The sequence below is a fragment of the Hyperolius riggenbachi genome, chromosome 11 (genome assembly GCF_040937935.1).
Source record: "Hyperolius riggenbachi isolate aHypRig1 chromosome 11, aHypRig1.pri, whole genome shotgun sequence".
Classification (NCBI taxonomy): domain Eukaryota; kingdom Metazoa; phylum Chordata; class Amphibia; order Anura; family Hyperoliidae; genus Hyperolius; species Hyperolius riggenbachi.
In genome coordinates this window covers 129,515,112-129,538,943 of record NC_090656.1, presented here as the reverse complement: position 1 = coordinate 129,538,943, position 23,832 = coordinate 129,515,112, and the positions used below count along the sequence as shown (strand labels likewise).

Below are 23,832 nucleotides of genomic sequence, written 5' to 3'. Positions count from 1 at the left end.
CGACGGACCCGTCGTTGCCTAAAGTCCGGCGTGTGTACGGACCTTATACCTGATGGATGGGCCATCAGCACAGCTTGAAGCCAGGGACTCTCTGGGCCCAGGCTCATTAGCATATCAAAAGAGCCATCCTACAGTTCGGCTGATGCTACCTCTCTGCTGGGAAAAGACTCAGCTGCTCCTACACACTCAACCCAGATGGTATCGATTTGAAGCGCAATCGATGCAGAGAATCGAGTGCGATCGCTTTTCTTCACGGGCGGTTACAGGACGCGCCTGTGGCCCCGCAACCGTCCGTGACACCAGGGCAACAATGGAATGGTTTAAAACAAAACCTATCCATGTGTTAGAATGGCCCAGTCAAAGTCCAGATCTAAATCTAATCGTGGATCTGTGGCAAGATCTGAAAACTGCTGTTCACAAACGCTGTCCATCTAATATGACTGAGCTGGAGCTGTTTTGCAAAGAAGAATGAACAAGAATTTCAGTCTTTAGATGTGCAAAGCTAGTAGAGACATACCCTAAAAGACTGGCAGCTGTAATTGCAGCAAACGGTGGTTCTACAAAGTATTGACTCAGGGGGCTGAATAATTACGCACACCCCACTTTGCAGTTATTTATTTGTAAAAAATGTTTGGAATCATATATGATTTTCGTTCCACTTCTCACGTGTACACCTCTTTGTATTGGTCTTTCACGTGGAATTCCAATAAAATTTCTTCATGTTTGTGGCAGTAATGTGACAAAATGTGGAAAACTTCAAGGGGGCTGAATACTTTTGCAAGCCACTGTATATGGTAAAATACATGAGGGTGCTTCGTCTCTGGTTCACTTTAAATTTTACACAGCTTCAAACCTGTTTTGGAAATGATCTCGTACTTTTGTACTTACATATCATATCGTCTACCCAATTTGACTGCCCCCTGTTTAACCATTTTAACCGCACAGACATGAGTCTCACGTCTGCGGCTGCTACAGCTGCTCGGACGCAAGAGTGCACTTTGCGGGTCTGTGTGCTCGACTGTGATGGTCCTGGGGCAGGGGAGATAATCCGTTCTTGTACAGCGAGAATGATCATTGTTTTTGTTCAAAAACAATGATCATTCTCAGATGTAGGTGCGATCGTGCCACCGTGCTCCCTCTCGCTCGCTCGTTCAGCTCTGTCAGAAGATGGAGCTTAAGTTACTTTTAAAACACAGCACTTTGGCCGACCAGCGATAGTATGTAAATAGAAATGGATGTAAAACTGCATCCTTTATTTCCCAAAAATATTGTCACCATACATTGTACTAGGAATATAATTTAAACGTTGCAATAACCGGTACAAATGGCCAAATAAAATGTGTGTGTTTTATCCACAGTAGAATGTTTTATTTTAAAACTATAAGAGGCGAAAACCGAGAAATAATGAATGTTTGCCATTTTTTTCTTATTATTCCAATTAGAATGCATTTAGAATAAAATCCTACTTAGCATAATGTACCACCCACTGAAAGCCTAAATGGTGGCAAAAAAACAAGGTATAGATCATTTTGTTTTGATAAGTAGTGATAAAGTTATTGGGAAATGAAAGGGAGGAGCGCTGAAAGGTGAAAATTCCTCTCATCCATAAGGTGAAAACAACCAGCAGGCTGAAATGGTTAAAAGATATTTACTCCCCTTTGGAGATCGACATCATTGGAAAGTTGAGAGTGGTGGCTTTCATTTGCCCTATGCCCCGCGTTGGCATGATGCATTGTTCCTGAGTTAGGGGGTAGCATTGAACGTGTGTGTGTGTGGGGAGGGGGGGGGGGTTGGTCCACTCCTTATAAAATGATAATCCCTGCTTTACTGGAATCATTGTCCCTTGCCCCTTGCTTTGCTCGCTGGGCTGCAGGCTTGGTCTTCACTTTGCTCTGACATCTTTTTATTCTAACTCTATGTCCACTTGGATAGTGAACATTGCACACTGGGCTTTGGGCCGGTAATTCTTGTTGCCAAATTAGTCCTGCTGGCAGCCAGGCACAGCGGAAAGCCCTCGTTCCACACCCCCTACCTCAGTAACAGTGCATTGTTTACTTACCTGGGGCTTCTTCCAGCCCCCCTTACTCTTTGAGGCCCCTCGTGGTCCTCTCCATGGTGCCACTCTCATCCCTCATAAAAAGCTCCAACCTGGCTAAATGGCAGCTATGGTGCATCCCTCCCCCCCCCCCTTCTTTTATGTCACCACCCCCTCCCTCTCAACTGTAAGCCTTTGGCTGGGCCCTACCCCCTTGTATATCCTACGTGATCAGGCATCCTGCCCACAGAATAGTGTGAACTTGTGTTATTAGGCCTACTACTCCAGTGCATGATGTGGCATTGTGTATCTTATTGGTTATTACCTGTATTGTGTTGTCGGTCACCACTGTAATTAATGTCTGTAATCTTATTTATTGTACAGCGCAGCATAATTTGATGGCGCTAAATAAATCCAATAAATAATAATGGTCCAGTCTGTATGCCTCTTCAAATGCACTCTCTTGGCCCGGGAGCTTTCTGCACAAGCTCTGTTAGCAAAGAATTGCAGGGCGCTCCCAGTCTTGAGAGCATGATCAAGGAGGCTGCGCATGCACCGGGGCTGCCTCCCAGCCGGGCCGCAGCTTTTTATGAGGGGTAACAGTGGCACAATGGAGGGAACCCAGAAGACACTTGGGGGCTGGAAAAAGGCCCAGGTAAGTAAAAGTCAACTTTTTCCCCCATTCTGGTGTCTTTTAATCACAGACCTATTTTATCCACAGTGGTATTATTATTATTTTTTTCTAAACAAGGTGTTGCGTTATGACAGAACTTATGGTCATTTCTACAGGGGAAGACACTGGATTTTGTGGGAATCAATGAAACAGACACAAGATGGTTCCAGGATTTCCATCTGAAGCCGTATGCCAATCCTGCAAGACTGGAATCAATTGATGGTAATGTTCTGTTATCTGTCTGCAGCTGAAACTTCAGTTACCATAATACTGTTACCTGCCTGCAGCTGAAACTGCAGTAATCATAATACTCTTATCTGCCTGCTGCTGGAACTACATTTATCATAATACTGTTACCTGCCTGCAGCTGGAACTGCAGCTACCACAATACTGTTACCTGCCTGCAGCTGGAACTGCATTTATCATAATAGTGTTATCTGCCTGCAGCTGGAACTGCAGCTACCACAATACTGTTACCTGCCTGCAGCTGGACCTGCATTTATCATAATAGTGTTATCTGCTTGCAGCTGGAACTGCAGCTATGACAATACTGTTACCTGCCTGCAGCTGGAACTGCAGCTTACCACAATACTGTTACCTGCCTGCAACTGGAACTGCATTTTTCATAATAGTGCTATCTGCCTGCAGCTAGAACTGCAGCTATGACAATACTGTTACCTGCCTGCAGCTGGACCTGCATTTATCATAATAGTGTTATCTGCTTGCAGCTGGAACTGCAGCTATGACAATACTGTTACCTGCCTGCAGCTGGAACTGCAGCTTACCACAATACTGTTACCTGCCTGCAACTGGAACTGCATTTTTCATAATAGTGCTATCTGCCTGCAGCTAGAACTGCAGCTATGACAATACTGTTACCTGCCTGCAGCTGGAACTACCGGTACATTTTTCCATAATAGTTGTAATGCTGGGGGGTCATACTTTTCTGACCATCCAGCGCAACAAGGCTGGTAGCTAAATAATGGTAGAGGCTACAAAGGCTGCCCAGAGCAACTGTAGCTCTGGGCTTCCGTTATCTCTACAAATAAGACGCAATGGCAGCGCAGTGCGATGTTGCGATGCTCTTGCAATAGCAAGCATACAGACAGGTACAAGACAGGACTATAGATTGGAGCGTAACTAGTAGCAACCGCAGCTCACAGTCATGTCTGCAGAAGCAGAGCAAGCAGGCTAACAGTCACCAGCAAGCATCCACACAGGCAAGACTACAGGAAAGAACGTAACTAATAGCAACACAACTATGCTAGCTAAGCATGGGTGGTCACGATAAGCGCAACCTACCGAAACGTGTTAAACTGACTAGCTAATACAGTAACTGAAAAATCTTTGTAGCTCAAATAAAGAAAATAACAAACGACTCAACTAATGGATAAATATATATAAGCAAGTCTACATACATATTTATCAAGAACCTAGCTAAAGCACATGTAATGGTAATTAACAAGACAGACAACAGACAGACAGATGGAATGCTCAGCCAATCTAGTCGCTGTTTCAGCGACGGCGACATTCACACTGAGATAGAAAAGACTAACCGGTAGGAGCGAACTAATGGCAACCGCTGCTATAGTTCGTCCTCAAGAACAAGGTTAGAAGGAATACTACTAGTCACCAACGTGGTGCTGGCAGAATCTAACTATCAGGATCAGAAGGATTTCACTGAGCCCCCGCAGGTCAGCAAACATCCAGCAGACATGACAATACAGAGCAAGGCATTATACATTTACAATAACAACTTTCACAGCATAGACCCAACGACAACTCAGAGAGCTGAACGCAATGATGGGCGAGGTCTAAAAGGGGAGGCAGACTTTTATGCCGGCATTGACCAATGGGTGCAAGCATGCAAATCTCCACACAGCTGAATGGTAATCATTCAATCCTGAGCTGGCTTGATTACCATTTGCTAGCTGGTTGTGAATGCAAAGGACTCCCATAGGAAATACATGCAGAATTATGTAACAACATGCCTGCAGGAAATCCAGGGCTAGCTGGCCACAGCTCAGCTGTGGTAAGCCATTGGTGGGATGATGACAGCATCCTGAGCTGGCCAGAACTGCAGAGCAATTGCAAATAACAATGTGACTCATCGCGAACGAGGCAGACAAGCCAGAACTGTCAACGGACAGAACACGTCACAGGAGGAATCCTTACAATAGTGTTATCTGCCTGCAGCTGGAACTGCAGCTACCATAATACTGTTACCTGTCTGCAGCTGGAACTGCATTTATCATAATACAGTTACCTGCTTACAACTGGAACGATTTTCTTATTTGCAGTCGCTCTAGTGGAATCTCTCCATTTCATTTACATTGTCAGAGCAATTACGGGAAATAGCTAGCAATTTAAAGCGCTCCCTAAATGCTCCAAGAAACGCTCTAGTGGGTTCCAGGCCTGTTGCAACCTCAGCGTACCTCACAAAACTGTGTGGAAGCACTACTGAGCCCTTTCCAGCTCTCCAGGATCCCCCTTCTGTTGCCCATTGATTGATGTCTTTTATCTGTAGGTGCTCTTCCCCAGTTAAATAGGCACACCAATTTAAAGGTTTTATCACAGACCAAGAGTCATAAGAAAAGATAGTTTTTTGGCAGGCGGTAATGCTCAGAGCAATTTGAGGATCACATTTTGAGGATCTAACAAATTCATATTATGCTATTGGATTTTAGCTTGGGCACCTTTAAAGCTGTACTGTCCCACTTCTGTTATTGGAGTCATCTGTCTGACAGCCCCTTCGCACCCCCACAATCTCCCTGTCTCCGGCTGACATTCATCATAGATGAGGCATCCTCACAGCACTTTTCAGTAATGTACAGTCCAGTACGCTCATTAGTAATCCCGAACCGTGGATCACATACATGATGCCGGGTAGTTTTGCAGTAACACAGCTACAGTGGTAGCATTTAGTATGCTCTGAGACTGGATTAATATCCTCTAAATAGTACTTGTGTGGCAATAACCGTGGGAGTTGCATACAATTACAATTAGGGGGGGGGGGACCAGGCAGATGCCAGAGGCGGCATCGCTAGACTGGTTCCTCATATATTGTATGTTGAAATTGGTGGGCCTGTGGCGTATGGGCAGCTGACCGATCTCTCTCTGATCAGATCCGAGTGCCTCTTGGTTGATCTGCCCATCATCACTAGATGTATGGGCAGCACCTTTAGAATTTTGACAGGTTTGTTTATTATTGGTCATAAAAAAATAAAGAGTTTTGATGTGAAGTATTTGTCTGTTTCTCACAAGGCTCTCGGTATCACGCGCTTCTAATCCCACATTGCCCAGGCGCAATGACGGACTTGGCGAACAGCGGCTACCTGGCCAGAATTTTGCAGCACTTCAAAGCAGAGAAAAGTAAGTGAGGAAAGTGTGCATGTGCTGCTGTATTTTATCTTTTATTTTGTGTATGGGCTGCATATTTTCATTCACTCCCAAATTGCTTTCAGCTTTGATTGCCTGTTTGGTTGCCATATTTCAGTTTTCGGGAGACTGGGAATGGCTTACTTGACAGGTGACTGCAAAGCCCATAAACCATCCAGAAATCCACTCTCGTGTGATCTGAGAGTAGTCAGAAGGAAAAGACTTTCAAGGGGAACAATGTTATGGAGCAGGCCTGGATTTACCTCACAGGAGCCTATAGGCACAGATGCCCTGGCACCTCCGCCCTCCATGAACCTAGAAACCCTGCCGATCTGCACCTTAAGTGCGCTGGCTGTTCCTTTTCCCTTCATAGGGAGCTACAGGTGCCCCTGAGTATAAGCTAGCCAAAAGTACCTTCAATTCTAAGTAGCTAGAGGTGCCCCCAAGTATTAGGTAGTCAGAGGTTCCCTCAGTATTGGGTAGATAGCGGTGCCCCTGACTGAAGAGAGATCTCATCAGTGGATTGCTGAGAGCAGAGTGAGTAACCTCTCATTTACACTCTCTTCAGGACTCTACATAGGGAGAGTCACTTAGGGAGGGGAGTTAGCCACCTTTCCATTATCAGGAGCCTGTAGGCAAGTGTTTACAGTGTCTTTTGGTAAATCCAGCCCGGTTCTGGAGTATATTCTTTACATGTAGATGTTTGTATAGACACACGCACCCCCCCCCCCCCCCCCATTAAAGTACAAAACTTAATTTAGTCAAATACTTTTTATTGAATGTATGAAATAAGAATGTACAGCAGTGGTAAAAGGAAACCATAATCAACAAAGAATGCATAAGTCGGAGTGCCTTAGAAGACACACTTTGGTATGATGGACCATGTTAATACATACTCATGTAGATCTATATGTTCAACTCAGTATTTCCCTGTAACTGAATAACAACATAGTGAAAAAGAATAGCTAATCCTATATAATAATCAGCAAGTGTCTCTGCATCCCCTGTCCCTGTGTCCGTGCGTTTGCACTACCACGCATGTGTAGCACGGACAGCCGTTGGGACAGGAGGAGGACGGGGCCAGGCGGGGGTGTGCGCTGGCGGACGTGGAGGTGTCCCCAGTATAGGTAGCCAGACATAAGTGCCCCCAGTATAGGTTAGCAAGGCATAAGTGCCCCCAGTATAGGTTAGCTAGTCATAGGTGCCCCCAGTATAGGAAGCCAGGCATGGTGCCCCCAGTATAGGTTGCCAGGCATAGGTGCCCCCAGTATAGGTTAGCCAGGCATAGGTGTCCCCAGTTTAGGTTAGCCAGGCATAGGTGTCCCCAGTTTAGGTTAGCCAGGCATAGGTGTCCCCAGTTTAGGTTAGCCAGGCATAGGTGTCCCCAGTTTAGGTTAGCCAGGCATAGGTGTCCCCATTATAGGTTAGGCAGGCATAGGTGCCCCCAGTATAGGTTAGCCAGGCATAGGTGTCCCCATTATAGGTTAGCCAGGCATAGGTGCCCCCAGTATAGGTTAGCCAGGCATAGGTGCCCCCAGTATAGGTTAGCCAGGCATAGGTGCCCCCAGTATAGGTTAGCTAGGCATAGGTGCCCCCAGTATAGGTTAGCCAGGCATAGGTGCCCCCAGTATAGGTTAGCCAGGCATAGGTGCCCCCAGTATAGGTTGCCAGGCATAGGTGCCCCCAGTATAGGTTGCCAAGTATATGTGCCCCAGTATAGGTAGCCAGGCATAATTGTCCACAGGTATAGGCATAGGTGCCAGGCATAGGTGCCCCCAGTATAGGTTAGCCAGGCATAGGTGCCCCAGTATAGGTAGCCAGGCAAAGGTGCCCACAGGTATAGGTTAGCCAGGCACAGGTGCTCCTTCACCTCCTCTGGAGCCATGATCCTCGCTGTAATTTCCGGCGCGGTGGGAGTATTAAGTCTTCAGACCAGCGGCACCAAAGACACAGGAGAGCGGTGTCCGTGTCCCTGCCTGCTAGCCTATCGTGGGTGTAAAGGAATTGGCTTCTTCCTGTATACGCGTGCTAGTCTAGGAGGCAGGCAGGCACACAGACACCACTATTCTGTGTCTTCAGTGCCGCTGGTCTAAAGACTTAATATTGTCACCACCCATCGCACCGGCAGGGATCCGGGTGCCAGAGGAGGTAAAGGAGTGAGGGTAGAGGAAAGTGGGCAGGTGGGCTGGTGTCCTCCTTTGGTGATGTCGCCTGACACAAGTAGTTCAGACGGCATCATGGGCGGCCCGGCGGTGGCCTCAAGTGGGTAAACTAACATATACTGTAGATCTTCAACATGTATTTAAACCCTAAGAAAAAAAAATATTTATTCATGAATAATTTTTTACTTGTGGTGCAAAGAGGCAAGGAAAGGCCAGAATACAGTTTGTTTGAATATGTATCCTGAGAAGGTGTTGTAGTGGAATTTTGCAGTACACTGGAGCAGAAATTCATTTGGTCTCGTGCTTTATTGATGTAGAGCTTCTTCAGTTTTTTGGAAACCTCTGGCAGGTTTACAACGGACTTGTGATGCCCATTCATGTTAATTATAGTAGTATTGCACTATAATCATCTAGTAGAGCAGGGGTCCCCAACCTTTTCGGACCCGAGGACCGCTTTGATGCAAGACATTTTCTCCAAGGCCCGGCAGACCAGGATGGGGAGAAATCAAGCTGCTCGACGTCCCTCCGGGCCCCCCCCTCCCCGCATAGCAACTAAGCGCATAATCAGCTACTCAATGGAGACGCGTGTGCAGCCCGGCCCAGAGAAGTCACCCAAGGGGATCAAATCCTGATCCCAGAGGGGTGACATCAGTTGCTAGAGTGTATGCAGCTTAAAATGTATCCAAGAGCATAAATCAGAAAGACTTTATACTTACCTGGGGCTTCCTCCTGCATGCACACAAGAGCCCAACTTGCAACCGAGCCAGATTACCGGGGTTGGCTGTGGCTGAACGGAGCCACACGGGAGGACAGCAAGGGAGGGAGTAGTGCTTATGGGGCTGGAGGAAGCCCCAGGTAAGTATAAAATCTCTCTGATTCTAAAATATACGGTGCTCAAGTCAAGGCTGCAAGCAATGTGCTTCTGTAATTGTAGAAGTGGGAGCACTGAACTGTAACTGGAGGAGACAGTACATGAAGTCAGGTCAGTGGCAGTACAGGGGAGTGGCCTGGGAAGACACAGACCCCAGCTTATAGAATGGGATAAGCAGTGCTGCTAACCAAATCCTGCTGCCAGCTGGGGGGAGACACAGGAATAGGAGAGGGGGTTTGTCAGTCAGAACTCTGCACTATCACCTACAGTTCAGAAGCAACCAGAGCAGATGGGTGCATGCTGAGTGATAGGCTGTCACTGAGGCAGCGTGTGCTGTGTGCTGCTTGTCTGCTCTGTGTACTTCTGAACCGTAGGTGAAAAAGTGCTGAGCTCTAAAGAAATCCCCTCTCGTACTGCCTGTGTCTCCTCCCAGCCCAAGCATTGTAGCTCGTCTCCCCTTCTATTCCAGTCTTGGAAAGCAAGCTACAATTACCTCGCTGCTGCAGAGTCAGGACTGAGGGAATAATGAAAGCTGACTCTTCACTGTGTCGTCGTCCTACTGGACTAGGCTGCTTCACTCTTTCAGGCTGCTTGAACTAGCCGGGTTTTGTGTGGGCATACTTTATTGGCTGCCTCTCTTCCTTTCTTTGTGCAAGAGCCTCACTGATTGGCTGGTGGTAGGAAGGGAGGGTGGGACAGAGGAAGAGATTTGTATCGGCTCAGCCACCCGGGGACCAGCCTCTGTCTACTGGCTGGAGGCTTCCGGGTAGCACAACTCATACATTTTATTGTAAGTTACAGCCGCGGCTGACAGTGAGCCGCGGCTGCACTGCAGTGAGGCAGGGGACAGCGGCCCAACACAACATGTCCTGCAGCCCGTTATTGGGCCGCGGACCGGTGGTTTAGGACCCCTGTTAGAGCACCAAGATTAAGACCTGTAAATCTATTCTTTGCATCACTGTACCTTCAAACTATCCATGCATTTTTCAGTCAGGCACCCAACCTAATGTGGGCCTCTCCTATTAGGTACAGATAAGCAGTCTTTTTAAATATGTGCCAAATTCCAAATTAGGATTCTTCTCCTCATCTGCCAAGAATTTCTGAGCACAGGTGACCCTGTGTACCCAGGGCCAAGTTACAAATACTGTAAGTATGATTTGACCTGACGTGTCAAACCTTGCATGAGGTTCACAATTAAAGTGTACCTGAGATATAGGCATATTTATACTTACTTGGGGCTTCCTCCAGCCCCATGAGGTCTGTGGGGTCCCTCTCCGGCCACTCTGTTCTGCCAGCCACACTCTTCAGACATGCACGGGGGCACATGCGCGGCAGATCCACGCATGCACTGAAGGGCTCGACTGGCCAAATTACCAGGTCCGATTGTGGCAAAACATAGAGGACAGCGAGGGACCACACAGACCACATAGGGCTCCAGGAAGCCCCAGGTAAGTATAAGTATGCCTATATCGTTTGTCTCAGGTAGACTTCAAGACAGAAATATTGGGCTCTCATATTGAAGGGTTTAGAGAAAGATATTTCTTAGTACTAAACAGACCAATGAAGTGTGCAGATAATGATCAAACAGGATTCCATTTATTTTTCATACATAAACAGATTCAAGAGGAGTGGTGCTTGTGGTTAAGGAAATCTTGGCACAAGTAATTATACTACAAGTTGTGATATGACAGGAGGGGTGTCACTAAGGGTAGGTTTCCACTAGAAACATGCAATTCACATGTCTTTTTTCAGATGCAAAATTTGCATGCAAATTCGCATACACCTATGTGTGGTTTTTAATGCAAATTTGTTGTGGAAATGTGGAAATGTGTGCAAAAACAGCATGCAGCATCCAAAAAATAGTAAACCTGTTGTCCTTTTTTTTCTGAATGAAAATATCAAATTTAATTGAAAGGCGCATAGGAATTCAAAGGCGCATATGTGCATTAAAAAATGCACAAATTTGCACCTAGTGGAAACAGGGCCTAAGGCAGAGGTGCAGGGTAATGATCCCATGTACATTTCCAACTTTAAATTGTGTGCAATGAATTTTAGATTTGTCTGCGCACGATTCGGTGTTTGACATTGCCATAGCTTCGTTTCACGGCTGCTTACTTCTTGTGTCATTCAGCAAATTACCCCAATGTGTCAATACATTATTAGCCAATACATTATTAGTCTATTTGTCTCTATATTATTAGTCTATTAACTATCTACAAATGTAAATGTATGTTGTTCTTCCACAGAGCCCATCTGTGCCATTGGTCATGGGGTGACAGCATTGTGCTGTGTTACCAGCGAGGATAAGTCCTGGGTATTTCAAGACTATAGTCTCACTGGGGTAAGCTGACATACTTTCATTTTTTATTTTATTTTTTAACTAAGAGCCGAAGTAATTTCATATGCACTGATCAGATTCAAGCTTTCCCTGAGGGCCCTTTCACACTGGTGCGGTGCGTCGCGGGCAATTTACCGCATTGCTACTGCAGGGCAATAAGAGTCTATGGGTGCTTTCATATTACCTGCGGTACGGTGGAAGTGCTCAATCTGGCTCGCTTCCAAAACTACGTTAGGGCGTGTATCTGCATCAACATGTGGCGGACTGGAAGTCATGTAAGTCTATGGCGACACAGGAATTTTAAAGATATTGACGGGGGCGGTGCAGCAACGTACATGAGCAGAAGTGTAGTTTTACAATACATTGCCTTGCACTTCCGTATACCTGAAACAGGAAGTAACCGCAAGTGCATGTCACTTACTACTTGGATTGATGCCAGATGGAGAATACCGCATAGTAACGAAGTATTCCTGGAAGGCCGCACTGCATCGCTGATGTCAATATACAGTGTGAAGCAGGCCTCAGGATTTTAAAATGTCAGAAATGCAGTTGGCTGTGTTTATTAAAGAATATTGTATATGCTAAAAGTCAGGAAGCAAAGATTTTGGAAGCCAGTAATTGTATCTTCCATATCTCAGATTTATTTACTACTAATCAATGTCTCCCTTTTATTGTGATAAATGAAAGCCTTTGTGGTGTGGCTATAAAGCACAATGCCCAGTACTGCATTAGCCAGCCACTCTGCAGGATGATATCAGTGACTGATAGTTGTGTTTTTGTTGCTGTGTCTTTAGCCCTGTGTTTATGAACTCGTCCATCAGCCTGACTTTGCCAGCCTGCCTTTTATTTTAGAAGACTTTGCTAAAGACGCTGGAGCAACATTTAGTGGTAAGGATAAAGAACCCTAATAATTACTGCAAAATTCTAATGTTTGAATGGTCTGGGGCAAAACCTAATCAGTTTGGGGAAAAAAAAATTACAAAATGTGATCTTTGACTTTTTTTTTTTAGTTCTTTTACAGGCCCTCAAATTTTTGTTAGATTTAATGTCACGTCAGTTCTCTGACCAATACAAATATGGGACATCATATTTTCTTTAAAACGTGCCATAGGTTTCTTTCTTTTTTTTTTTTTTTTTAAATCATGGAATCAAACAAGATCTTTTTGAAAGTTGTTAACTCTGCTTGGCCTGACCATCTCAAAGCACATCTGAAGTGAGATGGAGGCTGACCTTTATTTCCTTTTAAGCAATATAAATTGCCCGGCTGTCCTGCTGATCATTTGCCTCTAATACTTTTAGCCATAGACCCTGAGCAAGCATGCAGTCTGACTTTATTTCCCGCATGCTTGTTTCAGCTGTGTGATTCAGACACTACTGAGGCATAAAAGATCAGAAGGACATCAGGTAACTGGTATTGTTTAAAAGAAAATAAATATGGCAGCCTCCATATCTCTCTTTAAAGGGACTCTGAGGAGTAAATACAAACAAAATTGGAACTTACCTGGGGGCTTTCTCCAGCACACCGTAGTTTTGGGAGGTCCCTTGGCGTCTTCCTGGCTCCTCTTCCGGTCCCTCCGCAGAAATCACGACCGGCAACACCGGGGCCGAGTGTCGCGCTGACACTTCCTGAACGATGACGCTCCTTGTCATCACGCCGGCCGATACGTGTCATTACGGCGGCCGGCATGACAGTATTGTGCATGCGCGGTTTTCTTACTGTAAACCGCGCATGCACAGTACTGTCACGCCGGCCGACATGATGATGCATAGCTTTAAATCAGTGCTAAATGCCTGGAAGCACCTTGGTGTGCAAATTAGCCCTGAACTCCTAAATCTTCTCAGACCACCTCGACATGTCCAAAGAAAAGGTACAGTTGTGGCCATAAGTTTACATGCCCTGGCAGAACTTATGATTTCTTAATCATTTGTCAGAGAATATGTGTGATAACACAAAAACTTTTCTTTCACTCACGGTTAGTGGTTGCCTGTAGACAGTTATTGTCAAACAGTGTTTACCCTTTTTAAATCATAGTCCCATCACAAACTACCCAAAAGACCCTGATCATAATTTCACATGCCCTGGTGATTTGGCCTGATAACATGCACACAACTTGACACAAACTGGTTATACTGGCTATTAAAGGGACTCCGAGCAGTGCAGAAACTATGGAAAGATGCATATCATTTTAAAGCTCTCTTTCTCCTCTTTCCAATGATATATATAAACCGCCGCCCTACGCCTTTTAGTTTTTCGCTATTTTCGCGATTGAAATTGCCGCGGCCGCGATTTCAATCGCGAAAATAGAGAAAACTAAAAGGCGTAGGGCGACGATTTAGGTGTCGCCAGAAAGAGGAGAAAGAGAGCTTTAAAAATGATATCCATCTTTCCATAGTTACTTGTATTACACAGGACGACACTTTCCCCAGTGTCAGCAGCTCCATTCATCAGAAAAAGTCACCCTGTACACGCGTAGATGAGGCGGCAATGTGGCTTATCAATCAAGCCGCTGATGCGGCTCGATTGATAAGATCCGACAGGACGGATCTCCCCACTGCTGATTCCCTGCTCGCTCCCCGCGAGGGGACAATGGCAGGGAATCAAGCGGAAGATAAGCGGCGCCGGCGGGGAATCGAATCCGGCGCGAGCGGGGACGCGGCGGAGACACGGAAGAGGTGATCCGGCGGCTAATCGAGCCGCCGGATCGGAGCCTCATCTACCCGTGTAGGTGAGGCTTTAGGTCCCTTTTTCCACGAGCAATTGATAGGCAGTGAAAAAACTGTTGAACTCTAAACTGCTTGCTGCTGTTTGGCAATTGTTTGCTGCTGCCTAGTAACTGCTCACTGCTGCTTGGTAAATGCTCACTGAGCGCACTGTTCAGCAGCCTGTGGAAAAGGGCCCTTTGTCATGGGGAAAGCAAAATAAATGTCAAAGGATCTGTGGGTAAAGGTAGTTGAAATCTATAAAACAGTAAAGGGATATACAAAAATATCGAATGAACTGAGAATGATTCAAACTCTAATTAAGATGTGGGAAATTATGGGTTCTGTTGAAACCAAACCACGGTCTGATAGACCAACTAGAAGTTAAGTCACAACTGCCAGACAAACTGTTTGGGATGCATGGAAAAAAACACAAATAATTTAAGGTGAAATACAGGATCCTCTGAAAAAATGTGGTGTGACAGTTTCAAGATGCACAATAAGGAGGCACTTGAAGAAAGATGGGCTGCATGGTCGAGTTGCCAGAAGAAATCCATTACTATGCAAATGCCACAAAGTATCCTGCTTACAATTTGGCAAACATCACAGAGACAAGCCTCAAATCTTCCGGCACAAAGTCATTTGGAGAGATGAGACTAAAATTTGAACTTTTTGGCCCCAACCATAAACGCTACATTTGGGGAGTCAACAGGACCTATGAGGAAAGTTACATCATTGCTTATGTGAAACGTGGTGGATTGTTGATGTTTTGGTGTTGTGTGAGCTACAAAGGCACATGAAATTTGGTCAGAATTGATGGCAATATGAATGCAGTAAGTTATCAAAAAATACTTGCGAAAAATTTGCACTGATCAGCCAGGAAGCTGAGCATGGGATGTACATGAACATTCTAACAGGACAATGATCCAGAACAGAAGGCCAAGTCGACCTGTCATTGGCTACAGCAAAATAAAGTGAAGGTTCTGGAGTGGTTGTCTCAGTCTCCTGACCTCAATATCTTCGAGCCACTCTAGGGATACCTTAAACAAGTAGCTCATGCAAGACAGCTCAAGATTTTACATAACTGGAGGCTTTTTGCCAGTAAGAATGGACAGCTTGGACAGTTTAAAGCTTTATCGTCTGAGAAGGTACAGAGCCTCATAAACAACTACCACAAAAGACTACAAGCTGACAGTAATGTTCAAGGGGCTCTGTCGATGTTATTAAAAACAAAAACTGACACTTACCTGGGGCTTTTACCGGCCCCCTGTAGCTGTCCTATCCCGCGCCGTCCTCCACGATCCTCTGTTCCACGGCCACGGTCCAATTATTCGTCTAACTAAACGTATACAACTGCGCATATACAGACGTGCGTCCTAGCTCCCGCTTGCGATCCGGGAGCTTACTGCGCAGTACGAAGTTTTAGCGGACTGCACCTGCGAAGAAAGCTCCCAGAGACGCGAGCTGGAGCTAGGATGCGAGAGGTCGCGCAGTTGTATTCCTCTGGTTAGACAAATATTTGGACCGTGACCGGCGGTGGGAAATGGGCATTCGTAGAGGACGGCGTGGGACAGGACAGCTGCAGGGGGTCGGTAGAAGCCCCAGTTAAGAGTCAGTTTTTATTTTTAATAACATTCACAGAACCCCTTTAAAGGGGGGGGGGACAAAGTATTAAGAACTGGGGTATGTAAACTTTTGATCAGGGTCATTTGGTTAGTTTGTGTAGTAATTATCATATGAAAAGAGTAAATACAGTTGTTTGACAATAAATTGCTTCAGCCATTCACTAATCTTAAGTGAAAGAAAAGCTAGTGTTGTGTTTTTGTCATTCATATTCTCTGAAAAATGGTTAAAGGAATACTATCGATCCCCAAGTGTCCTAAAATGACAGTGTGCAAATAATGTCTAAGTAGCTGTGTAAACATTTTCCTACTTTTCATGTTAAATAGAGGCAAATGCTGTAATTTGAGGGTAGGATTTAGCTATATTGGGACAAATCAATTGCAGAAGGGGTGTCTGCTTCAATGCACAGCCAGAGTTGCATATCAGACTACAGAAAGCAAATATCAGACATATCAAACTCTGAAAGCAAAAACAGTATGTTACAAGCTGTGACAATTAGTTACATTTCCTCTGCTCTCTTCAGACATTTCAGTCAGAAACACAGGACACAGGAGCTGCAGCTGTTGGGAGCTTTCTCTCTGTCACACACAGAGCTACACATAGAGTTAACTGATCATGTGTGAGAGGAATTTCCCCTTTCCTCATGGCTCAGTCTGCGGTCAGTTTTGGCATCAGTAAACTTTGAATGTATTTTGATAACAGTAAACAAAGAAGTTGCTACTAAAATGTATACACCAGTACTTAGCAGCACTTCCCAAACAATTCCTATGTCAATTGAAAAAAATATGTGAATCGATAGTATTCCTTTAAGATATCATAAATTCTGAAAAGATATACCAATTTATGGGGGTCTTAAAGTGTACTCGAGGCAATGTGTGACATGATGAGATAAACATGTGTATGTACTGTGCCAAACATATTAATAATCAGGCTTTTTTACTTGTTTTATTTTTCTGCCTGAAAGAGTCCATTTCTAGGTACAGAAGTGACAGCTTCTGTCTTGTCGGTGTCTTGTCAGGAATATAGTAAACATCACTGATAAGCAAATTACAGTCATAAGTTTTCCTGGTAGAATACAACTTCTGAGGGCAGGAAGAGATAAAATGCATGAACTGTTGACCTTTTTCTAACTTTGGGACACTTAATAGGCTGCCACTGATTAGAGACAGTAAAACATTCAACCTACTTTGTAAATGTTTAGATATAAAAGAAAACCATGTGATACTTTAAGAGTAGGAGGATAAATATAATTGTTTATCTCATTAGTTTATTTCTACCTCGGGGTACACTTTAAGCTGGCAATTCACGCTTCGAATTCCCTGTTCGGTTCCTGGCAGATTTTATCACTCCTGATCGAATTTGTCAGAAATCCTTTTTTCCCTACATACAGTATAAGATAAATCTAATTTGGTAGATTTTTACTTAAAATTGACTGAAACTATCTATTGGACGAAACAGGAAATTTTCCTTGTTTAGGGTTGGGTAAAAACGATGGTCATCAATAAGTCATAGCGTTGCAATAGATCGAACAGTGCAATGCTGTGCAACAGGAGGCAATGGCATATCTTTCAAATGCAAGGTGCACCCAAATTAACCAGCTGCATAGATGTGCAGAGCCCAAAACACGGGCAGATTACACAACTTGCATTCAAAACAGATGCAGCAAATGTATTGGTAGGTGAACAGAGGCGCCAGAAGGATAAAAGTACGTAACATTTTTAAAAAATTGCTGGGAGGAAGTGGTGGACTCGCCTCCGTTAAAGCAGACACCAAGGACTGTTTATATAGATATACACATTTATTGAAAACGCCCCAAAGATGCAACGCGTTTCGCGAGCACAGCCCACTTCTTCAGGCAATAAGCAGGGGATAAACAACAGCAATTCAGTTATAGCAAGCAGAGCACCTCTGCTTGCTATAACTGAATTGCTGTTGTTTATCCCCTGCTTAGTGCCTAAAGAAGTGGGCTGTGCCCGCGAAACGCGTTGCATCTTTGGGGTGTTTTCAATAAATGTGTATATCTATATAAACAGTCCTTGGTGTCTGCTTTAACGGAGGCGAGTCCACCACTTCCTCCCAGCAATTTTTTAAAAATTTTATGTACTTTTATCCTTCTGGCGCCTCTGTTCACCTACCAATATATTTGAGTCCACCCCAGGTGGAGGGGTGATCTACCCCCTTTCTTCCTATCTACAGAGAGCGACTTCTTAATCCTGAGTGAGGACAGGTCTAATCTCCTCACCTGCCTAATGAGTGGTTACCTAGGTGGTAACCCGTGTTTGTGAGTATTACCATCTCACTGTTTCATTTATCTAATCAATTTTGACATACTACACCATATTGGGCTCTCGATTTCTCTTCAACTTTAGATGCAGCAAATGGGAGGACGTTAGCTTCCAAAAACAGTTTGCACACAGATTGTTCAGTACTAGACTCTTCCACGACGTTGATGTGCCCTCACGCAAGAGACCTAACCACTAACTAACAATTAAAACACAGTGTAAACCTGGGGCAGCTAGCCATAAATGGTCTACACATTTTCTAAAGAACAGCAAAAAATTGTCAGTGCTCCTAATCAGGCTGCAATTGAAATGAATCCAACAGAGGTGTGCAGCGCCCCCTAGGGACTTAATTACACACCTTGAATACAAATCAGTGCAATGCTGTGGTTTGATCGTTTATCAATAGATTTTGTGCTGAAATATTTTGAATATGAATCCTGTGTGTGTGGTAGAAATCGATCACAATCTGATCATATCCTAATCAGAGAGTGATTGATTTGTTTGTCACATCGGTGGGAAAATTGATTTGTATGGCCAGCTTCGCTCAAAGTTTGATAAAGTGTTTTTGAGTTCAGGGTAACTTTACATTAACTTATTGTTCATCTCAATAATCTGCATTATGTGCTTTCAGCCAGCGAGCCAGGTGCAGTCCACGTTGTTCTAGATAGACATCTGATTACAGGACAGAATGAGAACTCCACCACGACCGCTGTTCAGAATCTGGTTCTGCTCTGTAATGGAAGGTTGGTGCCAGGTTTCTGTCTTCTGTACCAGACTTTTTATTTGTAGTAAGCAGGATATTGGACAGTGGAACAGGACATTAAACTGACAGGATATTGACTGTATTCATAAATGAAGGTGACCACCCATTGTTCAGTAGATAAACAATCACTTTGTGATAAAGTGAAAAAATGTATTGTTTATAAAAACGGACTGATGCAACTCAAACTCATCATCAATTGTTTTTTAAAATGGACCTTAGCTTCATACTTTAATAAGAAATTAAATGAATATCTCCCTAAGGGAGGTTTGTAAAATCTTGTGTGTTTTGGGGGGGGGGGGGGGGGGGCAGCGAGCACTTAGATATGCTGGGAATGCTCTCCCATCTATACACGCACCTCCATCTTCTTTGTGTGCCGCAGAACTGCAGTTCAAAGCAACCACAGTGATGTTGCGCACACCAAACCGTTGGGAGATGTGACTAGTAATCGCTTTAATAGACTACATCTCCCGGCATGCATTGCAGTATCTGGGCACATGCAACTGCTTCCTCTGCGACAAATTAAGAAACAAGATGGAGGCGCATGTATAGACTGGGGGGGGAGGGATAGAAAGCATTCCCTCCCTGTAAGTAAATACGTGTTTTCCTCAAAAATGCATAGCATTTAGGGACCTCCCTTATGCTAGGTACACACCATTCAATCTCCCGTCAGATCAGGTTGGTTGAACAGATCATTTCTAACACGTCCGGTCGATAACGGGATTGATTTTTAGATCACTACTGCACAAAATCAATCATCCCAGTATCAATCAGGAGAAGATCAAACATGTTGGAAATTATTGGTTCGACCTATCGATCTGGCGGGAAATTGATTGGTGTGTATCTAGCATTAGAGGGAGGTTCATTTGATTTATTTATTTATTTTTAACCTAGGAGCACCCAGGTGCTCAGTTAGCTTTGACTCAGCCATTTTTTCCCATACATAATAAGGTAAATTGGGTTTTTGAAAGAGCACATCTTTCTTTGGTTCTCCTACTATCCTACAAACCACTGCGCACATTCCTAGATCCAAGCAGCGAAACTGTTCCATCTGCCTCTTCTTTATAACCTAATCAGCTCAGAATTAGAACAACCACCACTATTTTCTGCTTTGCCTTATCAGTTCCTTATTCAATGTTGGGGGACAATGGTAACCACTCTAGATTCTTGTCCCAGGCAGTCCTGAATGGCCGCCTGAACTGGGTGTCATCCAGTGCAGTGTTCCTCAGCACTGTCCTTAAAGCGGAATATAACCCAGCATTTCATTTTTGCTTTAAAACATTATTTACAGAATATTATATGCAACCAGCATTTTTTTTTTTACTAGACCAGCATTCGAAGGGTTACACACAGAGCTTGAGAGTTCAGTGTAGTGAAATGTGGACACATCCCAAGTTTTATCCACAAGTTGTAGATTATGTTATCTTGTGTTTACTTATTTGTATCAAGTGAGAAATGTGACACATTTGTGACTGTGGAGAAGCAGCTCGACACAGACAGAGAGTCAAAGCATGTCTGCCTTCAATACATAATGAATAAAACCAGTTATTAATAAAATGCAAAGTCAGCTCACAAAGCAAAAAAACTGTACTTTTGAGAATTTCTAAATGAATAATAATATTTATGCACAAATGCAAATATGATAACTGTATGGCATATAAAAAGTAGGTAAACATGTTTTTATTGAATATTATGTCAGGGTTGTAAACCGCTTTAAGGCCCAATAACAATGCATGTTTTATAGAAAGCCACAGAGGTAGTTAATTAGCTCTCGTGAGACACTTATTACCCCATCTGTAATTGTGGTTTTCTGCAAAACGTACTGTTGGTGGGACTTGAGGACAGGGTTGGGGATCTCTGATCTAGTGTGTGTACCTAGCTGTAGAGGAAACACACCTGGTGCAGCTGCCTTTGTGAACTTAATATAAGCTATTCACTGCTGGGTAAAAAAATAATAATTTTAGCCCACCTTATGTGAAAAGTGATAGTGATTTTTTTTAAAAAAAAAATCAATCAAAACAACCATTTGGTGGCATTTTCCATGGCCTTTTAAAGATCATTGATTGCTTTTCAGCCGGAACTAACGGGCCATTTTATTTGCCCATTAGTTCTGGCTATCAAAACATTTAAACTATGTTCCTAATACAATGTATGGTGACAATATATTATTTGGAAATAAAAGTCTATTTTTTTCTGTTTTGGGTTTTTTTGTATGCGGTTAACAATTACAAGCCCTTATTTACTAAAATAACACTAATATATAGTGGTGAACATAAGTATTTGAACTCTGTGCAATTTTGCAAGTTCTCCCACTTAGAAAAGATGTAGGAGTCTGAAAGTCACATTGTAGGTGCATTCCTACTGTGAGGGACCGCATTTAAAAATAAAAATCAGGAATTCACATTGTATGATTTTTAAAGAATGTATTTGTATTGCACTGCTGCACATAAGTATTTGAACATCTGGCAATCAGCAAGAATAAAGTCCACCTCTACCCCACTCACTAATCTAAATTAGTAGCATTGGTCTGAGCTCTTTAAAGACACCTGTCCATCCCACAGTTAATCAGACTTCAACTACTACCATGAGCAAGAGCAAATAGCTGTCAAAAGACACCAGAGACAAAATTGTGGACCTCCCACAAACCTTACTGTGATTTAACTCTTTTGACACTAGATGGCATTGGAAGTGTTTAATTTTTTTTTTTTACATTTTCTTTACATTAGTCCATTTATCCCAGGAGCTGCGATTGGCTTGGGGAATGCTTGTTCCCCTTCACAAATTGTCGCCACGTAAATACCCATGGGAAAACTACGCCAAAAGACTGTAGTCTTTTGTATTTGGTCAGTTCATACCCGCACGGTTCCCTCTTTAAATCCGGTCCCTTCCTAAAGTGGAACTCCAATGAAAATAACGTAATGAACAAAAGTGCTTAATTTTTACAATAATTATGCATAAATGATTTAGTCAGTGTTTGCCCATTGTGAAATCTTTCCTCTCCCTGGTTTACATTCTGACATTTATCATATGGTGACATTTGTACTGCTGGCAGGTGATGTCAGTGGAAGTAGCTGCTGCTAGCTTTTTTGGCAGTTGGAAACAGCTGTTATTTCCCACAATGCAACAAGGCTCCCACAGTTTGATGTCAGCAGCATAGTCCTGACATCACACTGTGGGAAGGGTTTCAACACAATATCAGCCATAAGAGCCCCCTGATGATCCGTTTGAGAAAAGGAAAAGATTTCTCATGGGAAAGGGGGTATCAGCTACTGATTGGGATAAAGTTCAATCCTTGGTCACGATTTCTCTTTAAGCTAGCCTGTTGTTAGCACGTTTTGTGTGCAGAGGGTCAACACAGTCTATCTGTCCTGTTTCTGTACCCTGACCATGGAGTCTCTCTTTTCATGCTGCTAGCAGAGTGTGGGCCTCTAATGTAATGGATTCAGCAGGTAATACAACAGAGTACCCGAGTGTCTGATAGTCATAAGAAGCCTGAGTGTGATTCATCCCATTTGAACTGCAATACCAATCCTCTACAGCCTGGTTTCTATATTTAGCAATATTATACATTCCATTTGTTCTCCACTCCATTGGCCAGACATTGCCATGGAGGGGTGTTCTGCAGTGCTGGAAGGTGTTTCATTAATACCCCCTGACTGCCAGAGTACTGCAATGCCAGGTCTGTTTGTGGTGTGTACATTTACAGAACTGTGAAGGTATTTTAGGAGTCACGATTTCTGACTGGAGAGCCTCCAATATATACAGCAAAGAAGCATTATATTAGGCGTGTATCAGCAGTACATGAATGCTATTAACATTTGTTTGTTTTCAGGAAATTGCATGTGGATGATGAATGAACTCATATTTATTTGAACTCAAATGGACAATTAATGTGAAGACCAAAAGTCTAATGCAATATGTACAGGATCACTGCCAAGAAAGCAAAGTAAGCATCCGGACATTGCAGCACAGACTGGGAGATCCGTAATGCAGCGGATATCAGCGCTATGGACTATAAAACTGCACTGACACATAATGTCATTGAAATAAACAATATTATAGAGTCCCGATTCTTGCAGCAAAGAAATATTGTAAATAGTTGCCTGAAGTTACTATGGTAACCAGACACCATGTATTATAAGGTAAATGCAGGCTAGGGGAAGCAGGTTTGTTACCTTGGTGATTTGTCAACAGCCAGGTCGTCTTGACCTTACAAAGTCATTGTCGACATGAAAATTTTCAACTTTGCTTTACCCAAGGGAAATCATCAACAAAATACACCAGAATGAAGTTACATTGGGTTATTGCTAAGAGCCTATGAAAGTTGCCTTTGCTGGTCTAATTCTAGAAATAAAATCCAGCTGCCAGGTTGTCATGGCCTTTAGTAGCTTGAGGCACTCCTCAAGATGTTGGTACCCAGCATTTTATACGATGGAGACAGAAATGGTAGCCGTCTAATTATAGGTCCACCTTAATTTTCATGTAATGCTTTAAACCAGTGTTTTCTGATGTCTATCCAATTTCCATCACTACCAAACAGTGCTGTACAAGTCTTTCAAGTAATTTAGTTGTATTAAAAATCATCTTTCAATTTCAGTTTGTTCCAAGCTGAGAATTTCAAACACTGATGCAAAGCTCACATTTCACTTCTTTGCAACTATGGCAACAGGATTGTGGAGTAGAGTCTGTCAGGAAACACTTAAGTTGGCCATAAATCAGGAGACTTGGCGGCTGAGCAACCATCCTATTTGATTATAATAATCGGTGCCGCTAAGAGCACGCCCGAGCGAAGATGCAACCAATTTTGGGCCAATGATGCTGCAATATGTCAAGGCACCATGCTTAAACCATTCGCGTTCCGTCGTTTTCACTTGAGAAATGCTCACCTCCCATTCATTAGCCTATAACTTTATCACTACTTATCACAATGAACTGATCTATATCTTGTGTTTTCCACCACCAATTAGGCTTTCTTTGGGGGGGGGGGGGGGGGTACATTTTGCTAAGAGC

At 43.7% G+C, this 23,832-nt stretch overlaps 1 protein-coding gene across 1 annotated transcript in view; it reads left to right on the top strand.

Annotated features, from left to right (window-relative positions):
* The window catches only part of GATD1 (glutamine amidotransferase class 1 domain containing 1), a 39,908-nt gene extending 16,490 nt beyond the window's left edge, over nucleotides 1-23,418 (top strand). Inside the window, exons 3-8 of the mRNA XM_068261368.1 lie at nucleotides 2,825-2,930; nucleotides 5,973-6,080; nucleotides 11,366-11,460; nucleotides 12,252-12,345; nucleotides 18,694-18,805; nucleotides 22,655-23,418. Of these exons, the coding sequence (XP_068117469.1) occupies nucleotides 2,825-2,930; nucleotides 5,973-6,080; nucleotides 11,366-11,460; nucleotides 12,252-12,345; nucleotides 18,694-18,805; nucleotides 22,655-22,679 (540 nt within the window). The 3' untranslated portion in view covers nucleotides 22,680-23,418. The remainder of the gene's footprint in view (nucleotides 1-2,824; nucleotides 2,931-5,972; nucleotides 6,081-11,365; nucleotides 11,461-12,251; nucleotides 12,346-18,693; nucleotides 18,806-22,654) is intronic.
* The last annotated feature ends 414 nt before the right edge of the window (nucleotides 23,419-23,832 follow it).